Source organism: Trachemys scripta, chromosome 7 (genome assembly GCF_013100865.1).
Source record: "Trachemys scripta elegans isolate TJP31775 chromosome 7, CAS_Tse_1.0, whole genome shotgun sequence".
Taxonomy (NCBI): Eukaryota; Metazoa; Chordata; order Testudines; family Emydidae; genus Trachemys; species Trachemys scripta.
Window position 1 is genome coordinate 21,900,008 of NC_048304.1, and position 26,244 is coordinate 21,926,251.

Here is a 26,244-nt window from a genome sequence, read left to right on the forward strand (position 1 = left end):
AGGAAGGAAGCAGGGAGGGGCAGGCGCTGCAGTGCCGGGGAGAGGACAGCGTGGCAGTGGGAAAGGCGAGCTCTAGGAAGAGGAAGGAAGCAGGGAGGGGCAGGCGCTGCGGTGCCAGGCAGAGGACAGCGTGGCAGTGGGAAAGGTGAGCTCTAGGAAGAGGAAGGAAGCAGGAGGGTCAGGCGCTGCGATGGTGTCGTTTATTAATTGGTTTTGTTCTGCACTTGGTGTATCTTTCAATATTCATCGGCCCGTGAGAGGAGAGCTCAGCTCTGTCATTAAGTATTGATGGGGCAGTGCAGACTCACGGTGGAGCTGGAAGGCTGCCGCCTGCTCACACTCCCTTCCTGCTCCCGTCTCTGCCCCCTGCCAGACAAGCTGCTTGTGAAAATCCACGACTTGCATGAAAACCCTGGCCTGCCTGGTCACGTGGACAAGCCCTGAAGAGGCAAGGGGGAGGGTTTGCTGCCGAAGGAGATATTGGAGCGTTCTAGCCAGGTGGGACCTGCACATACGCTTGATGGCAACCAACCAGGGAGTGAGCTACGGAGGCCATTGAGGTGAGGTAAAGTACGGCTGAGAGTCTCACAAGTGGGGAGATGCTGACTGCTGGTATCTGCTCCTGGACTAAGTGAAGGCCAGGAGCACCAGGCTGCTGGAAGGTGGTCCGTGGCACTGGAACGCCGGCAGGAATGGCAGGGTGCCGGAGGAGCGCTGGAACGCCGGCGGGAATGGCAGGGTGCCGGAGGGGGCGCTGGAACACCGGCGGGAATGGCAGGGTGCCGGAGGGGGCGCTGGAATGCCGGCGGGAATGGCAGGGTGCCGGAGGGGGCGCTGGAATGCCGGCGGGAATGGCAGGGTGCCGGAGGGGGCGCTGGAACGCTGGCGGGATGCTGTCCAGGGCGCTGGAACGCCGGCAGGAATGGCAGGGTGCCGGAGGGGGCGCTGGAACGCTGGCGGGATGCTGTCTGGGGCGCTGGAACGCCGGCAGGAATGGCAGGGTGCCGGAGGGAGTGCTGGAACGCCGGCAGGATGCACCTGGGAGCATCACTGCAGTGGTAGCAGCAGCCTGTGCTAGCTCACCATAGGTCTCCAACTCTACATAGCATCCCCAATGATGCGCTGTTCCCGTTGTCCAAGCAGCTGTTAGCCATGGATCAATTTGCCTTTAGTGCACGATGCCAACACCTCCCCCACTCATTCGACATCTTCGCACATAAGTCAAATGAGAAGCCCCAGAGTTAGCACTGGGGAAAGCATGGATGTGTTTTCCCTCTCTCAAGTTAGCCAGGCACTGGGAGCCTCCTGGAGACAGAGGGCTCGGGCTCTGGCAGGGGAGGAAGCTCTATTCCTCACTCAACAGTGACTCCCCTCCATTTCCAAAAGCAGCAGCAATAACAGGCTTCCAGTCGAGTCCTGCCTAGTTCAGTCATCTCAGCTGACGGACAGTCAGCACCGAGACTCCAGCCGGGACAAGGAAGAAATGTCCCCCAGCCTCCTGGCTCCCAGCCTCCACACCGGGCGTACACCAATAGAAGGGAAGGCAGATAGGAAAGCACACACATCCCAGCCGGGCTCGCGGCTGCACCCGGGGCAGTCAGGGTCACAGATAGCTCACACAGCCACGATGGGGGGCACAGCACGCTGCTGAAAAACTGGGTGGGAACCAACAAGTTACAGGTCCAATGCGTTGGTTCTGCCAGTGGCTCCTGCCACTCCAGCCTGCCGTCTAATGTACATGTGGCAGGGGCCCTGCGCCACGACCGATACAACACAGCAGCCGTCCAATGGCAGACCTGGAGGGAATCCTGGCTAACCTCGAGCTTAGGAACCCACAGGTGCTGGACACCTGATATTGGCCAATTTGGAAGCCTGCAAAGGTAGCACAGAAGGAGGGGCCTCTCCCTACGCCTCAAAGCAGCCAGAGCCAGGATGGGGTGAGGAGGAAATCCACAGGCCAAGGTCTCATAGGGAAGTGTGAATTACCGCACTAGGGACCCAGCAGGGAAAAACATGCTGTCAAGGGAGTGGAAAAAATTGAGGGTTTCGCTTCCAAGGAACAGCCTGGTACGCTGAGAACGCTCCATCTCCAGCACTGAAGGGTTCGATCTGACATCAAAGAACTGCAGAAAGCAACTGCTCCCAAATAGCTTCTAAATCCCTGGCTTAAAAACAAACCTGCAGCGTTCTCTAAGCACTGAAATAAAGCACGGCTTCTGAGCACCCGACTATCTGACGCTCGGGAGCCTTTCCCGAGGTCCCACGCCCATCTCGCGCAGGGAAATCTGTCTGAGTGAATTTCTCACACAACCAAGGAAATGCTTTACCAAGGGTCGTATCCATTGGATGCTGCCACCACTGCCACCAACTCAGCTGATGGAGAAGACACCTGATCACATCACAAAAGGGGGGCACAGCGCACTTCCAATACATGCACAGGCATACACAGGGATGAGGCGGCAGGAGCGGGGCAGCGGTTCGCGTGCCAAACTGCTGTGCTCTCCGGAGTTTGACCACAAGGAACCACAGAACCACAGGCTAGAGCAGCGGACAGAACACCTCTGCTTTCACACTGCAGAGCAAGATGCTCTGATACACCACCATGGCCAACGGCATCAGCACTGATGCTGCCCTCTCGCTGAGCTGTCTGTGCCGGGTGAGCAGGAATCATCACCAGAGACACAGATACGGTGGGACTTTCATGGAGCTTCGTACACCAGCGATGAAGATCATGGTGCACTTTTTGTACAGGTAGCATGGGGTGGGGGGGCTCCATCAGAGTCCATGCGAAGCATGTATTTTAGACAGACACTCACCTCCGCAAGAGCAGCTTGGGATGGTTCTTACTCTCCAGGTTCTTCTCGATCAGGTCTGAGAGGAGCTGCTTCAGCACGCCTGTGGCATACTCCATCTCCCCCTGCAGCGCTGTCATGATCAGGGAAGCCACGTTGCCCCGGTCCCGCATGGAGAAGCTGCGTTGCGCCTCCAAGGTGCGGATGAAGGTCAGCAAGAAATGCTTCTTGTTCAAGAGCTGCCCAAAGAGGCTCAAGGACTTCTCCACATTCGCCTGGACCTGAGGGGACAAAACAACCACCCTGAGTCAGAATTGGGGAGCAGACATGCTGGAGAAGGAAGGGGGACTGCACCTTGTTAGTGTCCTGGACTTACTCTCCTTCCCATCCTGTGCCTTAGCAATGCAGAGAGCTCAGAGAAGCACATCTGACTTCATGGGCACTACCAGGCACGCTGCATGGCAGAGGCACGGCAGTGAGGGATCAAGGAATATAGGAATTGTCATACCAGGTATAGCCAGTTGCCCATCTAGCTTGCACCCTGTCTCTAGCAGTGGCCAGTACTGGGTACTCCAGAGGAAGGGGAAAGAACCCCCCTAGTGAACAATTCTGGAATAACTTGTGGCGAACAGAGGACAGGCAAACAGAGGGAGTTTGCCTGGGAGTTTGCTTGGGGGGAGTTCCCACAGAGGGTTTTTTTTGCCTTTCAGGCTTCTGTGAGCAGAAAATACAACATCTGAAGAGGCTCTTAGAAGGAAGACATGGATAGTGAGCAATCAGCTGTTGGGGCGACTAGGATGATCAGAGGAATGGAAAACCTGTCGTATGAAAAGAGACTAGAGGAGCTTGGGTTGTTTAGTCTGACAAAGCGAAGGCTGAGGGGGGATATGATTGCTATCTTTAAATATATCAGAGGGATAAATACAAGGGAGGGAGAGGAATTATTCCAGCTTAGTACTAATGTGGACACGAGAACGAATGGGTATAAACTGGCCGTGGGGAAGTTCAGGCTTGAAATTAGACGAAGGTTTCTGACCGTCAGAGGGATGAAATATTGGAACGGCCTTCCTAGGGAAACGGTGGGGGCGACAGACCTGTCTGGTTTTAAGATTAAGTTAGATAAGTTTATGGAGGGAATGGTTTAATGGTAAAACATAGTAGCCAAGGAAAACCAATCAATGGTACGTAAATAGTATAATGGCCAACAGGGGTCAGGCTAGAGACTCTTGCCTACATGCTCGGGGTCTTACTGATCGCCATATTTGGGGTCGGGAAGGAATTTTCCTCCAGGGTAGATTGGCTGAGCCTCTGGAGGTTTTTCGCCTTCCTCCGCAGCATGGGGCAGGGATCACTAGCAGGAGGGTCTCTGCCGATTGAAGTCACTAAAACACAGGATTGGGGACTTCAACAGCAGAGTCCAGGGAAGGGTTTTGTGGCCTAAAGCATGCAGGGGGTCAGACCAGATGATCATAATGGTCCCTTCTGACCTTAAAGTCTATGAGTCTATGTTTGTCTTTCTCCCAGCGGATAGAAGCGACTTCGTCTGCAGGAACTGCAAGCTGGTCTCCATATTGGAGGAGAAGGTTAAAGGACTAGAGACCCAAGTATCAACCCTGCGTTGCATCAGAGAAAAGGAAGACTTTCCGGATTGATGTTAGCGTTTGGTACTGCAGGCACAGCATGCTGAGGAATCAGAGAGGGCAGTGCAGAACGGGGAAGAAAATTGTCAGCCTGTGACCTCCAGAAGAAGAAAGAGGAGAACCCATGTATCCCCAATGCAGATAGAGGTAAGAAATTGTTTTCAGGCTCTCTGCACAGGTACTACGGCGGATAATGGTTTGGAAGAGTCATCTGAGAGAAGGGATCAGAAGGAGACCCCATTGACTGGAAGGCATGAGATGCATTGTCCTAGGGTTCCATGACCACCACCCCCAAGAGAAGGAGACAAGTGGTGGTGGTCGGGGACTCCCTCCTAAGGGGGAAGGAGTCATCCATCTGCTGTCCAGACCGGGAAACTCGAGAAGCGTGCTGCTTGCCTGGAGCTAGAATTCAGGATGTGACAGAATGTCTGCTGATCAAGCCCTCGGACCACTACTCCTTCCTACTTCTCCACGTGGGCACCAATGATACTGCCAAGAATGACCTTGAACAGGTCACTGCAGACTACATGGCTCTGGGAAGGATAAAGGAGTTTGAGGCGCAAGTCGTGTTCTCGTCCATCCTCCCTGTTGAAGGAAAAGGCCCAGGTAGGGACCATCAAATTGTGGAGGTAAATGCATGGTTATGCAGGTGGTGTCAGAGAGAGGGCTTTGGATTCTTCGACCATGGGATGTTGTTCCAGGAAGAAGGATTGCTAGGGAGAGATGAGATCCACCTAACTAAGAGAGGGAAGAGCATTTTCACAGGCAGGCTTGCTAACCTAGTGAGAAGGGCTTTCAACTAGGTTTGCAAGGGGATGGTGACCAAAGCCCTGAGGTAAGTGGGGAAGTGGGATACTGGGAGGAAACACAAGGAAGAGGATGCAACAGAGGAGGCCTCCTGATTCATACTGAAAAAGTAGAGCAATCGGCTAGTTATCTTAGGTGCCTGTATACGAACGTAGGAAGCCTGGGAAACAAGCAGGAAGAATTGGAAGTCCCGGCACAGTCAAGGAATTATGATGTGATTGGAATAACAGAGACTTGGTGGGATAACTCACATGATTGGAGCACCGTCATGGATGGGTATAAACTGTTCAGGAAGGACAGGTGGGGGAGAAAAGGTGGAGGAGTTGCACTGTATGTAAGGGAGCAGAAAGATTGCTCAGAGCTATAGTATGAAACTGGAGAAAAGCCTGTTGAGAGTCTTTGGGTTAAGTTTAGAGGAGAGAGCAACAAGGGTGATGTCATGGTGGGCGTCTGCTGTAGGCCACCAGACCAGGAGGATGAGGTAGACAAGCTTTCTTCGGACAACTAACAGACGTTTCCAAATCACAGGCCCTGGTTCTCATGGGGGACTTCAATCAGCCTGACATCTGCTGGGAGAGCAATACAGCAGTGCACAGATAATCCAGGAAGTTTTTGGAGAGTGTTGGGGACAACTTCCTGGTGCTCCTCTTGACCTGCTGCTCACAAACAGGGAAGAATTGGTTGGGGAAGTAGAAGTGGGTGGCAACCTGGGCAGCAATGACCATGAGATGGTCGAGTTCAGGATCCTAATAAAAGGAAGGAGGGCAGCAGAATCTTCTATGATTCTATTGGCAAGTGTCTTCCAAACCCCATCAGTCAGTGGTTGGCATATGCCAGAAAGCATGAAGGTTATAGTCCTTCTAAACAAAACTGTATCTAACATAAGCGAGGGTGATTTATCTGTCAACAGGCACGTCTCATCTTTTCTTATTCCTGCTGAGCTTTTGTCCTCAAAGCAGGGCCAGCTCTAACTTTTTTGCCGCCCCGAGCACCGCGCCACCCTGCCCCAAGGTCCGCCCCAAGCACGTGTTTGGTCGACTGGTGCCTGGAGCTGGCCCTGCCTCAAAGATACCTTGTGGCAATGAGTTCCACAGATCAAATATGTATTGTGTCAAAAAGGATTTCCTTTTGTCAGTTTTCAATTGGCTGCCTTGCTAGTTCACTGACTGTCTTGTTGCCCTATCTAAGCACTACAGTAACACAAATAATAAATGATAATAAAGAGGAGCCTGATTTCCCTTCTCTCTGCCATTGCATCCTCTCTTATTGTCTCCTGTCTAAACTCCGCCTTTTTAATTTCTCCTTACAGGAAAGTCTCCCCAGGCCTCCAACTCTATTTATCAGCCATCTTCTTCTGCTTTTATTTCTCCTAGTTGGGAACTCAGAATTGCCCTGCTGTGTGTCGCCCCCTTGCTATTATCTGGGCATGGTTTTCCTCATGTCATTCCACATAGCTACCTGGCTGTGCATGGCACATACTGTTCATGTGCGGGTGACAGTGCCTCTGGGCTCAGTGCAGGTTAATACAAGCGGGGAGCATGCCCTACAGCCTTCACGGCACAGCAGACAGCTCCCTTAGATTAAATTACCTCCGATGTCCCCTCCGTATGAACAGCCTGAGGCACCATCCCTCTAGACTGATACCCCTCACCTCCCCAAGCCACCACCTGGTGCTGCTAGACTCCAGACAGAGCACATCCAGCCTCCAATGAGGTAGGGTTTGAGGGAGGGTGAGGTTTGCAAGTGCGAAAAGGAAAGGGTTAAAAAACACGGGGAACCTAGAAGATCCTCCCCCAGCTGTTGCTCAAGGTACAAAGCGGGGAAGTGCTATCGGACAACACCGGAGAGCCTTGCCCCTACGTTCACAATGCCCCTGGGAGCCAAGATGCCCTTGCAGAGGTCACTACTGGGAACCTGTTTCTTTGACACATGCTCTGTATTAGTGACTGGCCACAGGCCGCCTCTCACCCACCTTTGAGCAGCAGCAAAGCACTGCCTGAGCAGAGAACAAGAAGAGCCTATCTGTAAAGAGATGCCTTCAGGGCAGTTGTGATGGCTAGATTAGAATAGAATGTCCACAGACTCATTCTCCCTCTCCAGCATGCAGCCCTACCTGGGTGGATCAGACCTTTCTGTCTCAGAGACTTGGCCGGATTGGCGCTTTTTTACACTTTGGCAACGTGCATTTGTCAGACTAACAATGTCACTGAATTTATGTGAGCGAGGGTGCAGGTGCGCGCGTACACACACACACACACACACACACACACACACACGCACACGCACAGTCTAACTTCCAATTTCCTATCCAATGAGAAGTTGAATTCACCCTGTACCCAGCAAAGACCTCGGACCAGCTCTTTGGACATTCCACAGCATAAGAAAACATCTCTCCCTTTTCTAACTTTCCAAATTAAAGAACTGCCAAAATACTGAGTCGCTAAAGGACATAGGTGTCCAAAATTTTCTGGCTGGATCTCAGCACAAGAAGCCCAAAATACTTCCCATATCCTTGAGATTCATGTTACGTTTCAGTGTGCTTGGTTCTGTACAGCCACATGTGTGTCTGGGCAGGAAACCCAGGGGGGGAAAGAACGGGGAGCTGGCTGACTCAGAGGGTGGGGTATGGAGACTTCTACCTCCACCTCTCCAGTACCAACCCAGTTTTGGTCAGCAGTGATGACAGTTGTTACTAGAGATGGATGAAATTTTTCACACTCAAAGTCTTCCCATTGGAAAACATGGTTTCATCAAAGTAAAGTATTTTCCATAGGGAAATGTCAATGTTAATGAATTTCCCCCCCATTTTCCGATCAGGAGAATCAAAATGAAAATGTCATTTCAAGCCAACGTTTGAAACCAAGCAACATTTTTCATTTCAAAATGTCAGCTCGAAATGAAAAATGGGGCTTCGACGCCTCCCATTATTTTGCTGAGATTGAAAATTTTTGGCATTTTTCATTCTGTGAAATTTCCCAATGTTTCAACTTAATGTTCCACAGCAGAAACTAATTCCAAACTCTGGGCATTTCCCACGGGACGAACCTCCCCTTTCTCTCATCACCATCGGGTGGCTGTTGGATAGTTTGGGTGACCATGGGTGTGTGGGTCACAGCCCAGGTGTCCACCTCACACCCCAAAGCACACCACAGCTGGCACTCACTGGCCTCTTGTTGGCAATCTCAGCAGAATGGCCAAACCAGGAACGGGTGACGGAGACTGAACTTGGTCCTACAAGGGGTCCCGGCAGAGCAGAGGTGAGGAACCTACCCCGGTACTGTACCTGCCCTGCAGAGAGAGACTTAGATGGTCCCCTTCCTGTAGTATCTGAGCACTTCCCAACCCTCACACAGTACTTAAGTTAGGCAGTACTATTATTCCCATCTTAAAATATATATATATATATATATATATATATATATATGGAGATATACCTATCTCATAGAACTGGGAGGGACCCTGAAAGGTCACTGAGTCCAGCCTCCTGCCTTCACTAGCAGGACCAAGTACTGATTTTACCCCAGATCCCCAAGTAGCCCCCTCAAGGACTGAACTCACAACCCTGGGTTTACCAGGCCAATGCTCAAACCACTGAGCTATCCCTCCCCTGTTCCAGCTGGGGGAATCGTCCAGCTGGGGAACTGAGGCCTGGAGAGAATAAGGGCATGTCTACACAAGCACTTACTGTCCTGCAAGCTGGGTTGTAAAGCTCAAGCCTGTCGTGCTAACCGTCTACCTGCACCTGGCAGACACGCACTAAGAGCTCCCTAGTGCGCACTGACAGGTGGTTTGAAACAGTGCTGGTGTGCACATGCCCTTCGTGACTTGCTCGTGGTCACGCAGGAAGTCTGTGGCAGAGCAGGGAATTGAACGCAGGTCTCCCAAGTCCTAGGCTAGCACACCGGCACTTTCGGCTAGCGCTAAAGTCATTCTGGCAGCGAAGCCCTTGAAAGGAAGGGTGAGAAAGAGGGAGGGATTCTTTGGGGAGAGGGCAGGCAGGTGGCACCACTGCCTTCAGCATTCAACTCTCCCCCAGGGGTTTTGATGTGGGTCTGAGCATGGAGAGCCGGCTACCTGCCACATTTCTGACACACTGACTGATTTCAGATGGGCTCAGGCTACAATTTCAAAATAAACATTGTCCTCTGCTTGGCTGGGAGATGCAGGGATCAGATGGCACGATCCTATCAGAGCTGTGTTCCCAGCTAGTGGAGCAACCAAAGCTTGATAAGCTGGGAAATTGATCCTGTCCAGCCCCGGCAATCTTATCAGGGTCTTGCGCAGGGGATGGAAGAGGACAGCGGGGAAGAGCGCAAAGCATCTGTCACACATGGTGTGACTGAGAGCACCCTCACTGAGCCCACTTCCCCGCTTTGCTGCGGCTTTGTGTCTAACTCACTGATCATTAGCAAAAGTAAATGAACAATAAAGAATTAAATATTTAATCAGGCTTAAATTCACACAAAGCAATGGAAAAAAACAAAACCCACACAAACCCAAAGCAAAAGGGAGCTGTTAATGACGGCTCTAAGACTTGGCTTCGGATTAGTGTGTGTGGGGAAGAGCTCCTTCCCCGTCACTTGTAATAGCTAGTGTTACACTCATTCTGATTAAGGGGACAAATAAAAGCAAACCTGATTAAATTATATGAAGCTTACACAACTGTATTTGCTTTATTTAATCTGGGTTCTTTTTCTCCCTTGAAACTTTTAACACTTCACTTCCCAACCAAGCCCACATGCTCTCTCTTGCATTCGGAGTGCAGTATGTTTAAAATCACAGAAATTGGAGCTGGAAAAGACCAGTGCAGAATTATCCCCTGCAGTTACTTCTCCGGGGCTTTGTCATGTCTAGATTTCAATGAGGTTTCCATCCCTCCCCTTTGGAAAGGATTCCACTGTCTAGCAGGTCTCCTCGTTGGGAAAGGTTTCCTGATATTCCGCCTAAATTGTCATTGATTCAATTTCATCCCTTCTCTCCTAGCAGTAAGTTCTATCCCCAGCCACCCAACTTGGCTCTTTACTTCTGACCACCCCCTCCCAGGCTAAGTGAGGAAGTGATAGCAGACGGAGTCACCGCAAACCAACTGCCAAAGCGAGGCTGAAATGGGCCGGAACACACTCTAGGAATTCTAGGTGGGGGGAGGAGGTGGATTCAAATCCTTGCATCTCAATTTGCCCTCACAATTTGGATCCAAACCCAGAAGGGGCCTGTTTTCTGGTTCCAGCGCTGTGAGAACATTTTAAGCTGGCAAAAATCTCCCAACAGCAGCCGACCTGACTTCCAATTGTACGGAGCCAACATTCAGAGGAATTTGGAACTGTCAGATCCAAACCCCAGCCTAAGCCTAAATCCAGATCCAGACCCAAGCCTCACCTCCTAGGCCCAGCTCTAGTTTGGAAGCTTTTCCCAGTGAGCTAAGTTCACTGGGGCTCCCTAAACAGACAGGAAAGCGGGAAGCTGGCAGGTAGCGCTGACAGTAGAACAGAAACATCAGCTGCATTCTCACTGGCTTGGCTCTGTCACAACTGGGGCATCACAGCTGAGCAATGGGACTTCAGACACCTCCCCTCCTTACCCTTCAGGGGCTGAGCTTGAAACAGAGAGAGCGAGAGGGCGGAGCCTAGAACCGCGCTGTCATGCTGCGCAGTGAGGAGCGCCACTGGGTAGGGCAATTTTCACATGCAGCTTATGACCCCCCTGAAAATACTTCATTTATAACAGAAACAAAGAGACCTTTGTCCGGCAGTACCTCTACGCTATACACCCATGTGTGTCTTATACGCCCCACTGGGCATCAGCCCGAGAGCTGTCGCTGCGTTAACCCCGCGGCTATGCGTACAGGTCCTTGTGAAGAAAATCCATCTTCTCCAAATCTCCCCAGCTCCTCCTGCCCTGCTCTGTCCCCACACTGTCCTCCCCACACCTCTCTCTCATGCACAGAGGGAAGGGCAGCACTGTCTATGGCTGGGGAGCCAGACAAGAGTTTTTCTATTTAACCTGAGTTGATAAATAATACTTCTCCTCTGCAAGAGGCAAATAGCGAGGGGCAGAGCCCAGTGTTCCCACCATGCGCCCCAGAGTTACTCAGCCAGCCCACGTGTGGCTCCCGTCACTAGCTAAGGCTGGCAACACCACGGGAAGACTCTACCGGTAAAGGGTCTGCCCTGCCCATTAGCTCACACCCAACACACAAGAGTTCATTCATCTACCTAGTACTTAGATACTCATCACCATAGCCTCTGAGCGCCCACCTTCATTTTATCCTCACCACACCCTTCCATCAGCCAGGCACTGCACCCAGGTGTCCCAAGTCCAAGCTGCAGGCTCCTATCCCCTAACCCATCCTGCCTGTGAGGGGGACTCACTCCCCTCTCTCACATGACTGTCATCTGTCATCTCCAGGGGTGTCTGGGTTGGGGGAACATTCATTCCCGTGTCAGATCCAGGGGGGCAGAAGGGGACAATGGAATGGGCCCGGTGAGCTTGGGAATGGAGAGCCAGCAGAAGCAGCAAGATAGTTATGAAGATGCAGCCCCCTCATAGCTCTTCGTAGCAGGTTTATTTGCCAAGAATTAGCCCCTCCCCACCGAAGTCCCAAGCTGAGTAAAGCCCTGGTTACAATGGAAAACGAGAGAGGGTCAGGGTCTCGCTGACCTCTTCATTTTGCGCGGTGCAGCACAGGGGGGAATGACCCCTTTGTGCTGTGTGGTAACAGTACAGTGCCCCATGGCCAGGCCAGGACTGTCTGAGCCTCCTGCAAGCCTGGGGGAAGGTAGATCCATGAACACTGTGACTCTGTGGTGAAAGCCAGGATAAGTGCCACCCTCCACCCCCCAACGTTGGGGGTAGGGACTAAAGGGAGCACGGGAGATAGAACTACAATCCACCCCACTGAGAGAGCCAGATCACAGTAGCAGCAGCCGTCTGGGTTACAATGAATGCATTTGCAGTTGTAAGGGGTTGATTCCATGCAATTAATAACTACATCCTGCACCAGGGCCGATTACTTCTCCTAAACATGTTCTGAAGTCTACGTCAACATTAATTACTGTGTCCGGTCAGCAGCGAGGGGAAGCTAAGGTCACCCCGCACCACTCCAATCAAGAGCAACCTTGGTACTGAGAAAAACCAGAAGCCAATTTATGTGCACTTGCATGCACTAAATTAAGCAGACATTGTGAGGCTGGGAGGGAAGGGGGAGCTGATTTGGGGAGCAGGGGGAGAAGGGACAAGATGCTCTTCTGCAGGGAGGAGCCAGGGAGCTGGGAAGGTGGATGATGTCGGACAAGTCTGCTGGAAATGAGCAGCCGGTCATGCATCAAACAAACCCAATTGAATAAATCAAGTGCAGTAGAAAATGACAGCGGCAATGATATTAATACAAATATTGATATTAATGTCAGTGAGTGTGGTAGGCATGCAGTGGCCTCCCTGTGCTCACGTTGACCGGCACGTGGCAAGATGCATCACGGAGGGACAGGCTGGTGTCCAAGACCATATGCTCAGGAGCTGTGGAGAAGGGGCAGCATAAATGCAGCCATGCTGGTCTTAGACAAGGAAGCGAAGCCCCCGCAGATATGCAGAGAGCCGCCTTGGTCGTGCTGGTGGTCTCCAGGGGCTCCAGGTCCCAGTGAAAAGGAAGGGCAGATGTGGTCTGCTCCACCTAATGCAGATGAGGTGGGCCCAGGCTCTTGCCCAGCTGACAGCGTAGGCCTAGTGGGTGAAACTTGGTCAGTGCAGCCGCAGAGGAATAAAGCAGGGTGTGGAAGGTGGCAGCAGGTCTGTGGCAGGGCAGAGCAACCCTCTCCCCAGGTGGCAGTGAAAGCGCAACACTTCCCAGAGGGGAAGCGGGTGGCAAGCACACGGCCCTAGGAGTGCTATAGCGAGGCCACCAGGTCACCCTCCTGGAGACAAGGTGAGGGATAAGATGGGGACAACAGTGATGGAGGCAGCTGCTGGTTGGGTGATCTGTGGTCCCCCAGAAGGACGGGAGCCCATGCTTCAATGCCTGGGAGAAGCTGGCTGGTGAAATGTATTATCGCTCTATGGCTGCAATGATCTTCCCACTGCAAGGCAGAACGATACCGGCAGCACAAGGGTTAGAGTCTCGGAATAACCAGCAAGAGAGATGAGCCAGGCCTAGTCAGCAGCACCAGCCCCATTCCCTGAGACCAGCACTGGATGCTTCTCTACTGTGTATTTCCTAGTGCTTTGTCCACTCAGAGCTTCCAGTGTGCCAAGCCAGGGGACTTCTGCCACTTCCCTCAGGAGACTATTTCACAGCCCAGCAGATCTAGCGATCAGAAAAACACTCCTGTGCTTTTCTTACTCAACGTCATCCCATTACTCCTCATCATACTCCCTCCCCCAAACCGCCCCAGACAGCTTCTCTGCTTCCTTGGGGTTTGCCCCTTCACGTGTCTCTAGATGGGTCCACCCTCCCTCCTCCTCTCGCCATTCAGCCTCGCTATGCAGACTTAACTCTTCCAAACTTTCCCCTTTCTGTTGCTCTTCCCTGAATTCCCTCCAATTTGTCAACATCTTTCTGGTATCGAGAACTGTACTGACAGACCCAGGCACTACCTCCCCTGAGCTGCACAGACAGGGACCAGCTCCTCTGGGATGAGACAGGAACATAAGAATTGCCTGACTGGATCAGACTGGTGGCCCACCTCCAATAAAAGCTAGTACCAGACGCTTTAGAAGAAAGGTGAAGAAACACTATCATGGACATTTTTGGAATAACCTGACTACAGAGGAAGTTCCTTTTTAACTCTTGTCACTTAACACTACACTCCATCTGTTCTCAGTGGGGGCTGAGTGCTTTTGAAATCTGGCCCTTAGCACCTAACTAATTGCCCTGAAGCCTGGGGGTTTATATCCCTTATAAAGACATTTTGTTCCTCTCTAACATACCTGTGGATCTTCTCATTATCCGTAGAAATAGCTAATCCTACTTTGAACCCTGTTAATTCTTGGCCTCAGTGACATCTGTGTCAATGAGCTCTGCAGGTTAATGATACACTGTGTTAAAAAATACATAGCCCAAGATTGCATTGGGTTCCTCTGCTATGCTGCACTGCAGTCCTGTAAGCTCTCATCCCTGGGTTAAGGAGTCACAGGGCACCGTAGCAGAGTAAACCTCTCTATCCAAGGGAGGAAACCCCAGTGTCACCCAGCTTTACTAGGGGGGTCTTGGAGGACCAAGAGGGAGGTTTCAGAACATTGCACGTGCAATCTCCTCAGTCACTCCCGGCTGGAAAACCCAGATGTTACAAATCCAGACCCCAAGAGCTCAGGCAGAGGACACTGCATGGACAGGATGCTCCTCCGTGCTCTGTAAAGAAAATGGACTTTTGCCAGAATAGAGTCTCTGCCCACTGCAGCATGTTGCAATCTCCTTGGATGGGTGGACAGAGTCACTCCTGAGTCAGTAATCTCTCCCCATCCATTGCTGAGCCCAGACCTGTGAGTTCCTATCATTCACTGAAACTTCCAAGACTTCCGCACTAAAAATAAAGGAAGAAGGGGCAATGGTGAACCCTGCAGCAGATGGGCATGAAGCGCAGCTCCCAGAGGCAGGTGTCCCCAGGGTGAAGCATCGGAGAGACAGACAGACACACATACACACATTACCACACCTCCATCTCCTTCAGCACAGGATGGTCTTCAATCCCGGGGAAGAGGACCCTCATGGCGTAGGTGCGATAGTCCAGGAAGGGAATGCCAGCCCCGTCTAAGTCGTTCGTCAGCTCGTGGATGTCTGTCTGCAGTTCGGCAAAGGCTGGGATGGAAAGAGCAGAGTTGTGTTAGGGGACTATGGGCCTGCAGGAGGTCAATAGGGGAGGTCAGGCTGGGCCCTAGAGCTACCACACTGGTGCCAGCAAAAGATGATAAGAGCTCCACAGATCTAGAATACTGGGGGCTGCCGTTTGTCCCTAGCACCGGTAATCAGAGGGCTCAAGGTAATTTACAGACATCAGTTATCTCAGTCTCACACCACCCTGTCAAGAGGGGCGGTACCCTTATCTCCATTTTACACAGGGCAAAGCAGAAGCACAGAGAGGGGACATGACTTCCCCGGGGTCACACAGCAAATCAGTGGCAGAGCCGGGAATAGAACCCAGGAGTCCTGAAGCCTCAGCCTCTCAGTTCTAACCCCCTTTCTATGTGCACATATGTAAGAAACCTGTAGGCGGCTGTGAATGACAGGGCAGAGATGCTGGGCGAGAGAGAGGTTTAAACCACAAGAATGTTCTCGTTTCATTCTGACCTAAATAATGTTAGAGAGAAAAGCCCAACACAAACCCAGCACCCTGGGGTAAGAACAAGCACAGCCTGAGCTCGTGCTAGACGGAGGGGGGGAAATGGTGTCCTGCGCCTTTAATGGTACCCATGGGGGAAGGCTTTGGGGGTTGGGGGGGGAAATCTCTAGCACTGTATAAGGGAAAGAGAAAAAAACACAGAGAAATCAAATTAACAGCACTTTAAAGGGAGCTGGAAGCTAGGCAGAGGGTTGCAGGCTTGTCAGCCTGATGAGAAAAAACAAACGTCAGCTTGAAAGGCTCGCTATCTTATCTGTAACTAGAGGGACTAGAAAAGAGAAAAGGCAGGGAAGAGATTGCGCCTTTTAATTAAAAGCAGATCCTTTTATCTGCCAGCTGTGGAAGAGGAGACGAGATCCCCTCCACCCTCCCCTCTCTCTGTCACTATTGCCATCTACATGGATTTTTAGGGGTTTTTTCTTTTTTATTATCTCGTTTTAGGTGCCCGCTTCTCCCCCAGCCTCTGGGCTGGCTGCAGTTGGCAGGGTCACAGCCCTAGGCACTGGCTTGCGGCGATAATGGGCAATTAGGTTTTATCGGCAGGATCATAAGAGGCATTCTGTCCAATTTCGCAGCATCCCTCTGTCACATAATGAGAGACTCAAGGCCCTTTTCAGGCAGGTTTCTCTACCCTCTTTTGTCCTCTTTTAGACTTTAAAAACATAAAATACTTAACCGAAAAAATAAATCCTACTAAAAATAAGTTAAGTTTCCCCCCCCCCCCCCCCAACAAAGTCACTTTGCCTGCTCGGATCACCGGTCCCAAGAGTGGCTTAGAGCAGGGGAAGGTCCCTGTAGATCAGGAGCTCGAGGCCCACAGCACTGGGACGAGAGGGCAGATTTAAAAGGCTGCTCTGTGTGCAGTGAGTTAGCACATGCCGTAGGTGAGCATGAAGCTTTGCAAGCAGACATGGTGTTTGCAGAGCAGGAGACTGGGGATATGAAAGAGAAGGGAGCAAGTAGGAAACACCTGTCCAGCAAAGACCCTTGTGCCATAAGACCAGGATGGTGCATTGCAACATACTGTGCTGTCAGTGTGGTGAGACCATGCAGCACCCCTGTGTCATATACAGGGGGGTTCCTTGTCCCACGCTGGGACCAGACGCTGTTAACGGACACATCAAGAGCTAGAACAAGCCATGGCACTCAGGATAGGGACCTGCAAATGCACACGCAGCACCCTATGGGAATGCAGAGGCAACCAGGGAAAGGACCTGACAACGCCGCAGAGGATGGGGGCTTTCAAGGGAGTCTCTATAGAAATGAGCCTGCCTGCCTGCATGTGAACATCAATACCCTGAACATCTCACCTGGGGATTCTGGCTGAGGGATCATGGATGTCCATGGTACCGCTACCTCCTTCAACAAACGGTAGGGTGTGAACAGAGAGTCTTGGAGCAAACACAAGAGGGGAAACCAACGACCCAGAGTGGGGCAGAGCTGGCAAAGCAGGTGAAGGGGCTGACGGGTGGGGACAGGCTGAAGCTGAGAAGCCGTGAGGAGAGAAGCAGAGACTGACTCACCCTCTTTGCACTCCAAGGCCACGCGGGACTCCAGGTTGTCCATCTGCAGCTGCAGGCGTTTCAGGGTGCGGTCGGCGTCCCGGGACTTGCGCTTGTAGGCGATGAGGACGATGATGATGATGAGCAGGAGGAGGCCGCCTCCACCGCCGATCCCGATGATAGCAGGCAGCGTCAGGAGGCTGTCTGAGTAGATCTGCAGCGTCCCCGGGGAGAACTCAAACCCTCCAGCCTTGATCTGAGCCGCATGGGAGGGAAAGGGCATCACGTTAGGTGCTAAGGGCTGGGGAGTGGCTCACCTCCCTGCTGAGAGGGCTCTGTGCCCCCTTCTTCCACCCACCTGCCACCCTACAGGTTGGGGGATGCTATACAAAGAGAACTGCAGAGCCCCCAGCCAACTCTCATATGCCCCAAAATGCATCTGGGGACAGGAGGGTTTGGCAGCTGGGTGAATCGGGGAGACTTCCCATTGGCATGGGGAAGAGGTCAAGAGCGGGTTTAGCTCGGAGTATGTGGGTCAAGACGCCTCTCCTAACTGGGGCAGGTTGTGATCAGAAGGGTTTTGTCAGCTGGAAAGGGGCAGGGAGGGCCTGCCACCCCGACTGTCCCCCATGACATCCCCAGGAGCCAACTAGGGAAACGTGGTCTAGGTGAAATGACTGTCAGGGGGGTGGACAATGGAGGTTGGAAAACCATACTCAGAATAGTTATCAGTGGTTCACTGTCACTGGGAGGGGTATCTAGTGGGGGCGGCAGGAGTCTGTCCTGGGTCCAGTACTGTTCCATATTTTCATTAATGACTTGGATAATGAAGTGGAGAGTACGTGTATAAAAGCTGCAGATGACACCAAGCTGGGAGGGGTGAAAAAGGCTAATTTCATTCTGGGGTGAATTAACTGGAGTGTTGTATATAAGACACGGGAGGTGATTGTCCCACTCTACTCGGCCCTGGTGAGGCCTCAGCTGGAGTCCTTCCAGGCACCACACTTGAAGAAAGGTGTGGCTAAATTGGAGAGTCCAGAGGAGAGCAACAAAAATGATCAAAGGTTTAGAGAACCTGACCTGTGAGGAAAGGTTAAAAAAACTGGGCATGCTTAGTCCTGAGAAAAGCAGACTGAAGGGGGGACCTGATAACAGTCTTCACATATGTCAAGGGCTGTTATACAGAGGACTGTGATCAATTGTTCTGTGTTCACTGAGGGCAAGACAAGAAGGAGCTTAATCTGCAGCCAGGGAGATTTATGTTAGATACTGGGGGAAACGGTCTAACTCTAAGGGTAGTTAAGCTCTGGAATAGGCTTCCAGGGAGCCTATCCCTGTCGGGATGGCCAAGGTTTACTTAGTCCTGCCTCAGTGCAGTAGGCTGGACTAGATGACCACTTGAGGTTCATTCCAGCCCTACTTTCTATGATTCACTCTTTAAAGGGGGGGGGGAGCGACCCTCCCTTCCCCTTCCTTACGGGGGAGGAGGTGCATGCTGGAATGGGGTTCTCGGAAAGCAGGAAACCCCAGACCGCAGGATCTCTGTGTCCACACAAGCGGCATGCGTCCAAGGTGTGTAATAGGAAGGTCAGATCATTATCATACCAGCCCGGACAGAGCCCAGTGAGCAAAGTGAACCCACACTTCCGAGGGCCATTGACACCAGAAGGTAGTTTGGAGGAGGCCGTGGAGCAGGCCGCGGAGCAGGTGCGGGGGCTACAGTGCGAGGGGCTTGTCCGAGCGCATGCAGAGCTTTAATGGGATGCAGAAGACATGCTGGTGTGTTGTCAGCGCCTGTGAGGAGCAGGCAGCGAGTTTGATGTCTCATTCAGACAACATTACAATAACAGATGGGATGTAAAGTGAGTTCCCTGATGGATGAGGAGCCTGGGGGGACCGTTCTGGGTCCCTTTCAAATACACAAGGCTGCACTGAGACCCTGAGCGCCCCTGCTGCTGAGCTACACCCTGACAAAGAATCTTACTTAACGCTAAGCCAGGAGCTGGGGGAAGTGAGGGGGCGGGAACCCCTTGACTGAGTCTCCTGCGGCCAGTAGGGAAGGAACCGAGCTGGCAGGTCCAGCCAGGCCCACCCAGAATGCGGGTAACAATGGAGCGTGCTCGTGGCAGCTGGCTGGAGCACTCAGCCCCTCTGAACAGACTACTGGGGGTAGGGGACAGGGCACTAGGGAGGCAGGCAGCCGGGGGCTCCTCCCAGCAGAGCTAAGCCCCTGCATGTGCACATAATCCAGTGTTGATGAGCTCTTACCCAGGGACCAGTGGCCAGCTGGCGCCAGGCAAGGGGCGAAAGGGGAAGGGCCCCTGCATGTTCTCCAATGTATGCCAGAAGGGGATTAAGCCCCTCTGTCTCCAGCCACTACCCCCCACTCAGTAAAAGGGGAGCCTAATGTCTCAGGCTGAACGTGAGCTACCGCTGGGCATACGATGGCATGTGGTCAGCCTGCGCTGTTCCCAAAGCGACCATCGGTGAGCACCATGCCAGGTCAGGTGCTTTGGAAGGCCCCCAGGAAACAAGGATCTTCACAGAGCCCAGTGTCCTCGCCTGCAGAGGAACAGCACACCAGCAATGCACTCTGCTTAACAGGCTACTCTGTCCCTCACTGCAGCATGAGGGAGTGGTCCAGGAGAACTAGGCATGTTTAGGGTTACACCATCAACAGAAAGTTTCATTAGGTACGGCAGAGCCCCTAGCCGGAGGGGACTGGGGCAGTGGGGTTTAGCAGGGTGCCATGCAGGAGGGAGTGGAAGGGGGCATGGCAGGGCCCATTCACTAAAGGAGGATGGGGTACAGCAGGGCCGCATGCAGACAGGACTGGAATTCAGCAGGGCCCCATGCAGGAGGGGAGTGAGGGCTGGGGTACGGCAGGGTGCTATGAAGGAGGGGGTTGGGGTCCAGCATGTCAGCCCATGCCCCACCCTCCACACACGCACGCATGCACTTGCTGTCAATGGCAGAGCTGTGCTTGGTAACTTGGACTGCTTTTACGACTGGACGCCACAAGGCAGGTTCCTGGTGCTGTGCACAGGCTGCTGCCCAGGGGTCTCCCCTGGGGTGTTGCTACAGACAGGGCTCCCAGCCGGGGCGGGGCAATGCAGCTGTTATTGCCTCAGAACTCAGGTGGAACCCGACAAGGGTTGATAGACGATATCCCAGCTCTGCTTTGGAGCTGGAGGCTGTTTGTCTCGGGCCCCAGCCACACGAGGCTTGTTCGGCGGGAAGAACAAGTGCCCAGTGCATGGCATGGTGCAGTCCTGGCAGCACCTGCGAGGATGCCAGGGCCCAAAGAGGCCGGTCGGGGCGGTTAGCATTACCGTGACTTTGTGCTGTCCTGTGAGGTTTGGCGACTCGCACAAGAGCTGGGTCTCGGAGACCGTCAGGGCGCAGGGAGTGTCACCAATCAGCACTGTGTAGTTCAGCCGGGAGTTACCAGCAGCCGGCGGGAGCAGGTTCCGGCCCTTTAAGGGAACAAGGAGCGAGATCATTAGTTCTCCCGCAGCTGGATTCTCCCATCACCAAGCAAATTCTCTCCCTCAGCCTTCTAACCCCAGGGATCCTTCTGCTCCCCCGTAGTCCCTGATACAAGTCCAACAAGAAGTGAAGGACGAGTGGGAATCTGAGCCAGGGAGACAAAGAAGATGCACCCAGAATGAGCCAAACCCCTGGGGCACGCTCCCTGATTGTAGTGCAGTTACCCCGGGGATGACTTTGTCCCTGAGCTCTGAGGGGATGGATGCCCCTCCCACCCATGGAGACACAGGGTTAACCAGGGCGTGCCCTCATCTAAAACACTCCACATCCCTTCTGCAAGGCTCTAAGGTGCCACATACCCACTCGCCCCATGGGGATAATTAAACCAGGGCTTCGTAACCTGGGGAGTGCCACCCCGCCGGTGCCAAGGGGTCCCAACCACCCTACCCTTCCCATTCTGCTGAGGGGAAAAGGTTGAGACCCCGTGACTTCCATCTCCGTGGAACGCACTCCTTTGCCTACCTCCTGCAGCAGACCCCAACTTCATCAGCCTTTACCTATAGCCAGAAAATCCCACCTGTCCTGCAGGCAGAGGGTTTGTAAGGACAAAATGGGGTTCTATGGCTCTCCCACTGCTGGGCAGGGAATACCACCCCTCTCCCACTTACCTGGCCGGCACAATCCATTTAACCCCCAAGAGACCAGCTGCCAGGGCAGCAGCTCTGACTCTGAACTGGTCCATTCCATCCCCGTTTGAGTTCTCTGACCTGCTGTACAGGTGCAGCTGGCCCAGGGTGGAAAAGCAAGCCAGAGATCTGGGGCTGAAATAGGGCAGCACAAGCGATGGGGGACAAGAGCTGTGGGGAGCTTACCTTGAGGATAAGGGGAGAGCTGGGCTTGAGCTCCAGCATGCCAGAGGGGCTGAGGGGCTCGAAGATGGGGTCCGGATAATAGACGAAGCTGGTGGTATTAACAATCAGCAGCGCCTGGACATTATCCATGACAAAGCCAATCTCATCTGGGCGGTCACCGATCTCTGGGGGGCTCCGGGACGGGTTGTCGATGGATGGAGCGTAGCACAGCATGGTGGTGTCGTTGTAGACAGTACAGTTCTACAGAGAGGACAAGGCACCAGGGCTGATCAGACAGTCTCCCATCATCTCAGGTTGTGATACCATCTGATCGCACAAGCTAAGTTGGCTCAAGAGTGGTCAGTCCCAGGAAGGGAGACCCCCTGCAAGAAGTAGTTGTGCTGAATCTGTCACGGGGCACTCTTCCCTCCGAATCACTCCCGAACCTAAGAGGTGCTGTGCTGTTGGAAGCCCTTCTTATAACGGAGACGCAAAACCAAAGTACTGAGCACTTGTGGCCATTCAAAATCCAGTGACATTTTGCACAACAGCTGGTGCTGGGCCACACCCCATCCATAATCCCACCTTCTCACTGCTCCCAAGTGACATGGGATATAAAGTGGAGCTCCTATATCTTCCCTCACCACTGCCTGTCAGCTCCCCCCGAACTGCCAGCAGGATACCGGATTCTTCTCCACTTCCTGTCCTAGACTTTAGTGTACTGTTGCTGTGCAAACACCTCATGTTCCATCCCAGAAGTGGCTGCATTTCAGTGCTGGGTCAGGAGACTCCTGTATGCCTGGGGCCTGATTTTCAGAGCGTGGATGTAAGGAGAGACCCTGCCAGGGACTGGAACTTTGCTGTCCCCCCGTCGGTACCATTTCTGCTTCCAAAGCACTTTCATGAAACAGCATCCAGTTCCCCACTCCTCTCCCTCTCTCCAGATCTCTAACCCCATCCAGTCACTTTCTCCCCCACCAGTGACAGACCTGTTTTGGCCCCTCCCCAGGTAAGACCCGGCTGGCTTGGTGCCTCTCTTCTAATGACTGAGACCGTCAAAGTCACAGGTACACAGGGGAGGTGGCAGGACGTGATTTTTACTGGTGTCCTGCATTGAAGCAAGGAGATAGGACTCCTTGCCCTCCCTCCCTAAACCAGGCACAGGGCCTCTCCAGACAGCTGGAGATCTACTTACGTTCTCCCTCTCAGCGCTGCCGTACTTGGCACGGATCCTGGGCTCTTTGATAGTGGCCAGGTTGGTGCCTATCACAGTCAGCAACGTCCCACCGCTAGGAGGCACAGAGAGGAAGGAGTTAGGAGAGGCTGCTCTGGCACAGGGCACCCAGGCGTTGGTGAAGGTGGGCACATGCCATCGCTGCCTATCTTGGAACCTGTCCCAAGGGACTCGCTTGTAATACTGGAATATGGGATCGTCCCTCCCAACTCCAGTCTGGAAACATCCCAGCAACCCATCAGCATGGACCAGGTTCTGCCATTGGGAACAATGTGCCCACCTCACTCATGGCGCCACGCCGGCTTCTGTCCACGCAGCAGGAAAGCTGACTTCCACCTTCAGCCGCAGCTGCCAGAGGCTTCCATTTGAAACAACATCGCCCCCGTGGACCACTCCCATAGTGCTTGCCCACTGCCACCTCCTGGCGAGCGGAGCACCGAGAGCACGGCACAGAGCCTGGCTGCTTTGGGCAAGTTCTCTGCTGTGCCTGTCGGCTTCCTGCTGCTGGAAGGTGCTGGGTTTGCAGTCCTGGCAACTGCAGATCTCTGCAAGCTCACAGAGCAGCTACAGCAGGTTGCCATAGGGCGAGCTTCCCTCCACCACAGACCTCTGGGATGTGTGGGGAGTTCAGTCTCCAGGGACCCACTCAAGCCTTAGCCTCTCTGCTGAGGCGGCCATCAGGGTGCCGATTGGGGGTGGGTTCTGGAACATGTAAACCTGCCTACCAAGGGGCGAGATCCTCCCACCCCATCTCAACACAGGCCCCCGAAGCGGCAGCAGCTTAGAACGTTCAAGGTACATTCCGACAGGCAACCTCCTCCCTTGGCCATCCAGTGAGACCCAGAGGAGTGTGGGGGTCAGAAATGGAAAAGCCCCACGAAATCCAGGTATGCTCTGGGGGCCAGGACAGAACCTTCTCTGGGTCTTTGCTTTAAATGCCCCAGAGCAGCAGGGCTTCCCCCCAGGCTTTTTCGGGAGCCTATTTCACAGCCAGGCTCCCGGAGGGCCGATGGCATGTGCAGTTTAACCGAGTCCTTACCTTCTGCTCCAGCCAATTCAAGCCTTTTAACAGCACATGTAAACCCTTCAGAAATCCCCTGGTGGGAAATACTTTCATGTTATTTGCTGCAGCCAAATGCCAGGCTGAAAGCCCTCTCCTCTTCTGCCCCCTGCCAGTCTAAGTCCTGCAATTCCAGGAGTGTGCTGACGCCAGGTACCATGCCGGGCACCCCTGGCTACTCCTGCTTTCCTCCCAGTGCTCTGGAGTGTGTCCTGTAGCCAGCCCTCCAATGGCCTATGATGGCAGTGCCCAGAGGCCCTGGTCGGGATGGGAGCCCAGGCCTGCTAGGCGCTGTACAGACATATCAGAGGCATGATCCCTGCTCTGAAGAGCTATGCTAGGGCCCCACCTCTCACGTATACTCAGCATATACTCACACCTGCTAGGGCCCACGGGTAACTCCTCCCCCGGTGAGCACGAGGACCCCTGCCCTCTGCAGATTTACCTGTTGATGCTCCACTCTGGGTCTATCTTTTGGATGGTGGGGTCCTCTGTGTAATTGTACTTGACCTCGGGGTTACTCAGCTCGGCCCGGTTGATGTTGATGAGGATGGGTGACCCGCCAGGGCTCTGGCCTGGTGGCGTCCGGCACCGGATCTCCCGAGCGTTTCTCCTGGGGACAAGGCAGAAGAGCCGTCAGATACCGAGGAGGCTCTGAGCATCTCTGGCTATGGGGAGGGGCAGGACAGCATCTCACTCTGGGCTACACATTGAGCACCAGACTCTATTTGATGGTTACCAGCCCTCGCAGGCACCCTCCACCTCCTCCTACCCCAGAGGTGGGCACAGCACTCAGTGCTAGAGGCGGGACAGAAAACCACCAGCCCAGTTGTGCAGGTGCCGCAATTGTGTTGGAGAGCACCCCTTTGTCAGTTCAAAACAGCCACGGGACCTCTGGGCTGGGGAGTTTCTGGCAATCAGAGAGGGAGCCCTGTGGGGTATCCAGGACAGCCTCATCAATGCAACCCCTCCTCAGTTCTAACCACGGCCTCCAGCCAGGGGATGGGGTGCACTTTGGAACCTGCCGAAACCGCTCCTGGTCCCGCCAGCCTTGGGAAAGCCCAGCAGTGACAGCGCCCGAGGCACTGCCCTCTGTCTCTACCCATCTCCTCCCCCTTCCCCCGGGGAAGTGCTGGTGAAATTGTCAGTTAACAGAGAGAAAAATAAAACAAAAGGCAGCAGGAGAAGCCAGCGCAACTCCCGAGCGTTCCCCATCGCGCGGCTGCTGCAAACAGCAGCGATTAGGGCTGATAACCAGTAATTACCGCAGGAAAATATTTAAAGAGCCGCTCCATTATCATCCCTAATCTAAAAATTATCCACTTCATGCCTCAGGGCTTTGTGATTTTAGAGACAAAATCCTCATTCTTTGGTCTCTTTCAGGAGCCTTGGAAATAGAAATGCCAGGATTTCGAGGGAGAAATTCCACAGGAACCAGGCAAAGGCACCTCACTCTAGAGCCCACACTCCACCCCTGTCATGGCTGTGGGTCCGCTCCCCATCCTCTCTGCACAGCCCAGGGATCATACAGCCTCTCCAGCCCACCCCAGCGATCCCGTCCATGGAACCCCTACCATGAAAAGACACAAGGTCGTCCCCCGATGGTCACTGTGACATCACTGCCTGCGTTGAGGTGGTTGCCCTCAATGCTAATCCAGGTGCCCCCAGAGAGGGGACCACGAGCCGGAGTCACGCGGTAGAAAGTGGGTGTCTGCCAAAGAAAAGCAACAAATCCGGCAATTCAAGAGTGAGCAGTGAATGACAAAGTGCAGAGCCAGCGGCTGCACGAGTGGCCGATGGTGAAGGGGGCAGCTATTGGAGCAGGGTGTGCAGGAGGCGGGACGTAGCTGTCGGTCAGCAACAACGCACTGAAGTTAAGGCCGGTGTCTAGAGGAATCCCATATCCAGCTGAAACTGCAGAGGAGATTTTAGAGCAGCAGAGCAGTTAGCCGAGATTTGACCAAGACACCCCAACTCTTGCCAAGAACCCCTGGGGATCTATAGTGACCAGCGGCAAGGAACCAGTTTTTTCTTTCCAGCTGAAAAACGGTGCTTCCAAGCAGCAAAGTGTCAACTCAGAGCAAGACGCATTGTGTCTGGAATCACCGGCTCTGCTTCCTGGAGTGTCTGGGTATTCCTAGGTCTCCCATCCAAGTCCAGAGCCAGCCCATCCCTACTTAACTTGGGAGAATTGACAAGGTTGTAAACCAAGGTGGACTCACTGTAGGCATCAAACTGGGACCGTGTCCACCCCTCCTCCCCACTCCCACAGATTTGTTTCTATGGGCTCCGGTGCCTCTGGGAGAGAGCGGGATTGGTAACTACAGGGCAAGGGGAGGCGGACATGCTGGGAGCCAGAGGGATAATACTGTATAACCTTACCACAAACGTGAAGCTTTTGGGGGATGTGGCCCTGTAGCTGGGGGAGCAGTCCCTGATGCACACCTCCACACGGGCATCGTGGGCTCGGCCTGAGCTGGCGTCTCCGATCTCACACACAATTCTAGGGGAAGCAGGAAAGGAGCTCTCAGTGCATTTGCC

The 26,244-nt window shown here is 53.4% G+C and overlaps 1 protein-coding gene across 5 annotated transcripts in view; it reads right to left on the reverse strand.

Moving 5' to 3' along the window:
- Positions 1–26,244, reverse strand: part of PLXNA1 (plexin A1) — a 327,351-nt gene that overhangs the window by 45,161 nt on the left and 255,946 nt on the right. For all 5 annotated transcript variants that reach the window (XM_034777199.1, XM_034777200.1, XM_034777202.1 and 2 more), the window contains exons 14-22: positions 26,086–26,206; positions 25,278–25,414; positions 24,149–24,316; positions 22,605–22,698; positions 21,431–21,670; positions 20,402–20,545; positions 17,091–17,325; positions 14,884–15,026; positions 2,817–3,073 (exon numbers count right to left, since the gene is read on the reverse strand). In XM_034777199.1, coding sequence (XP_034633090.1) covers positions 2,817–3,073; positions 14,884–15,026; positions 17,091–17,325; positions 20,402–20,545; positions 21,431–21,670; positions 22,605–22,698; positions 24,149–24,316; positions 25,278–25,414; positions 26,086–26,206 — 1,539 coding nt within the window. The remainder of the gene's footprint in view (positions 1–2,816; positions 3,074–14,883; positions 15,027–17,090; positions 17,326–20,401; positions 20,546–21,430; positions 21,671–22,604; positions 22,699–24,148; positions 24,317–25,277; positions 25,415–26,085; positions 26,207–26,244) is intronic.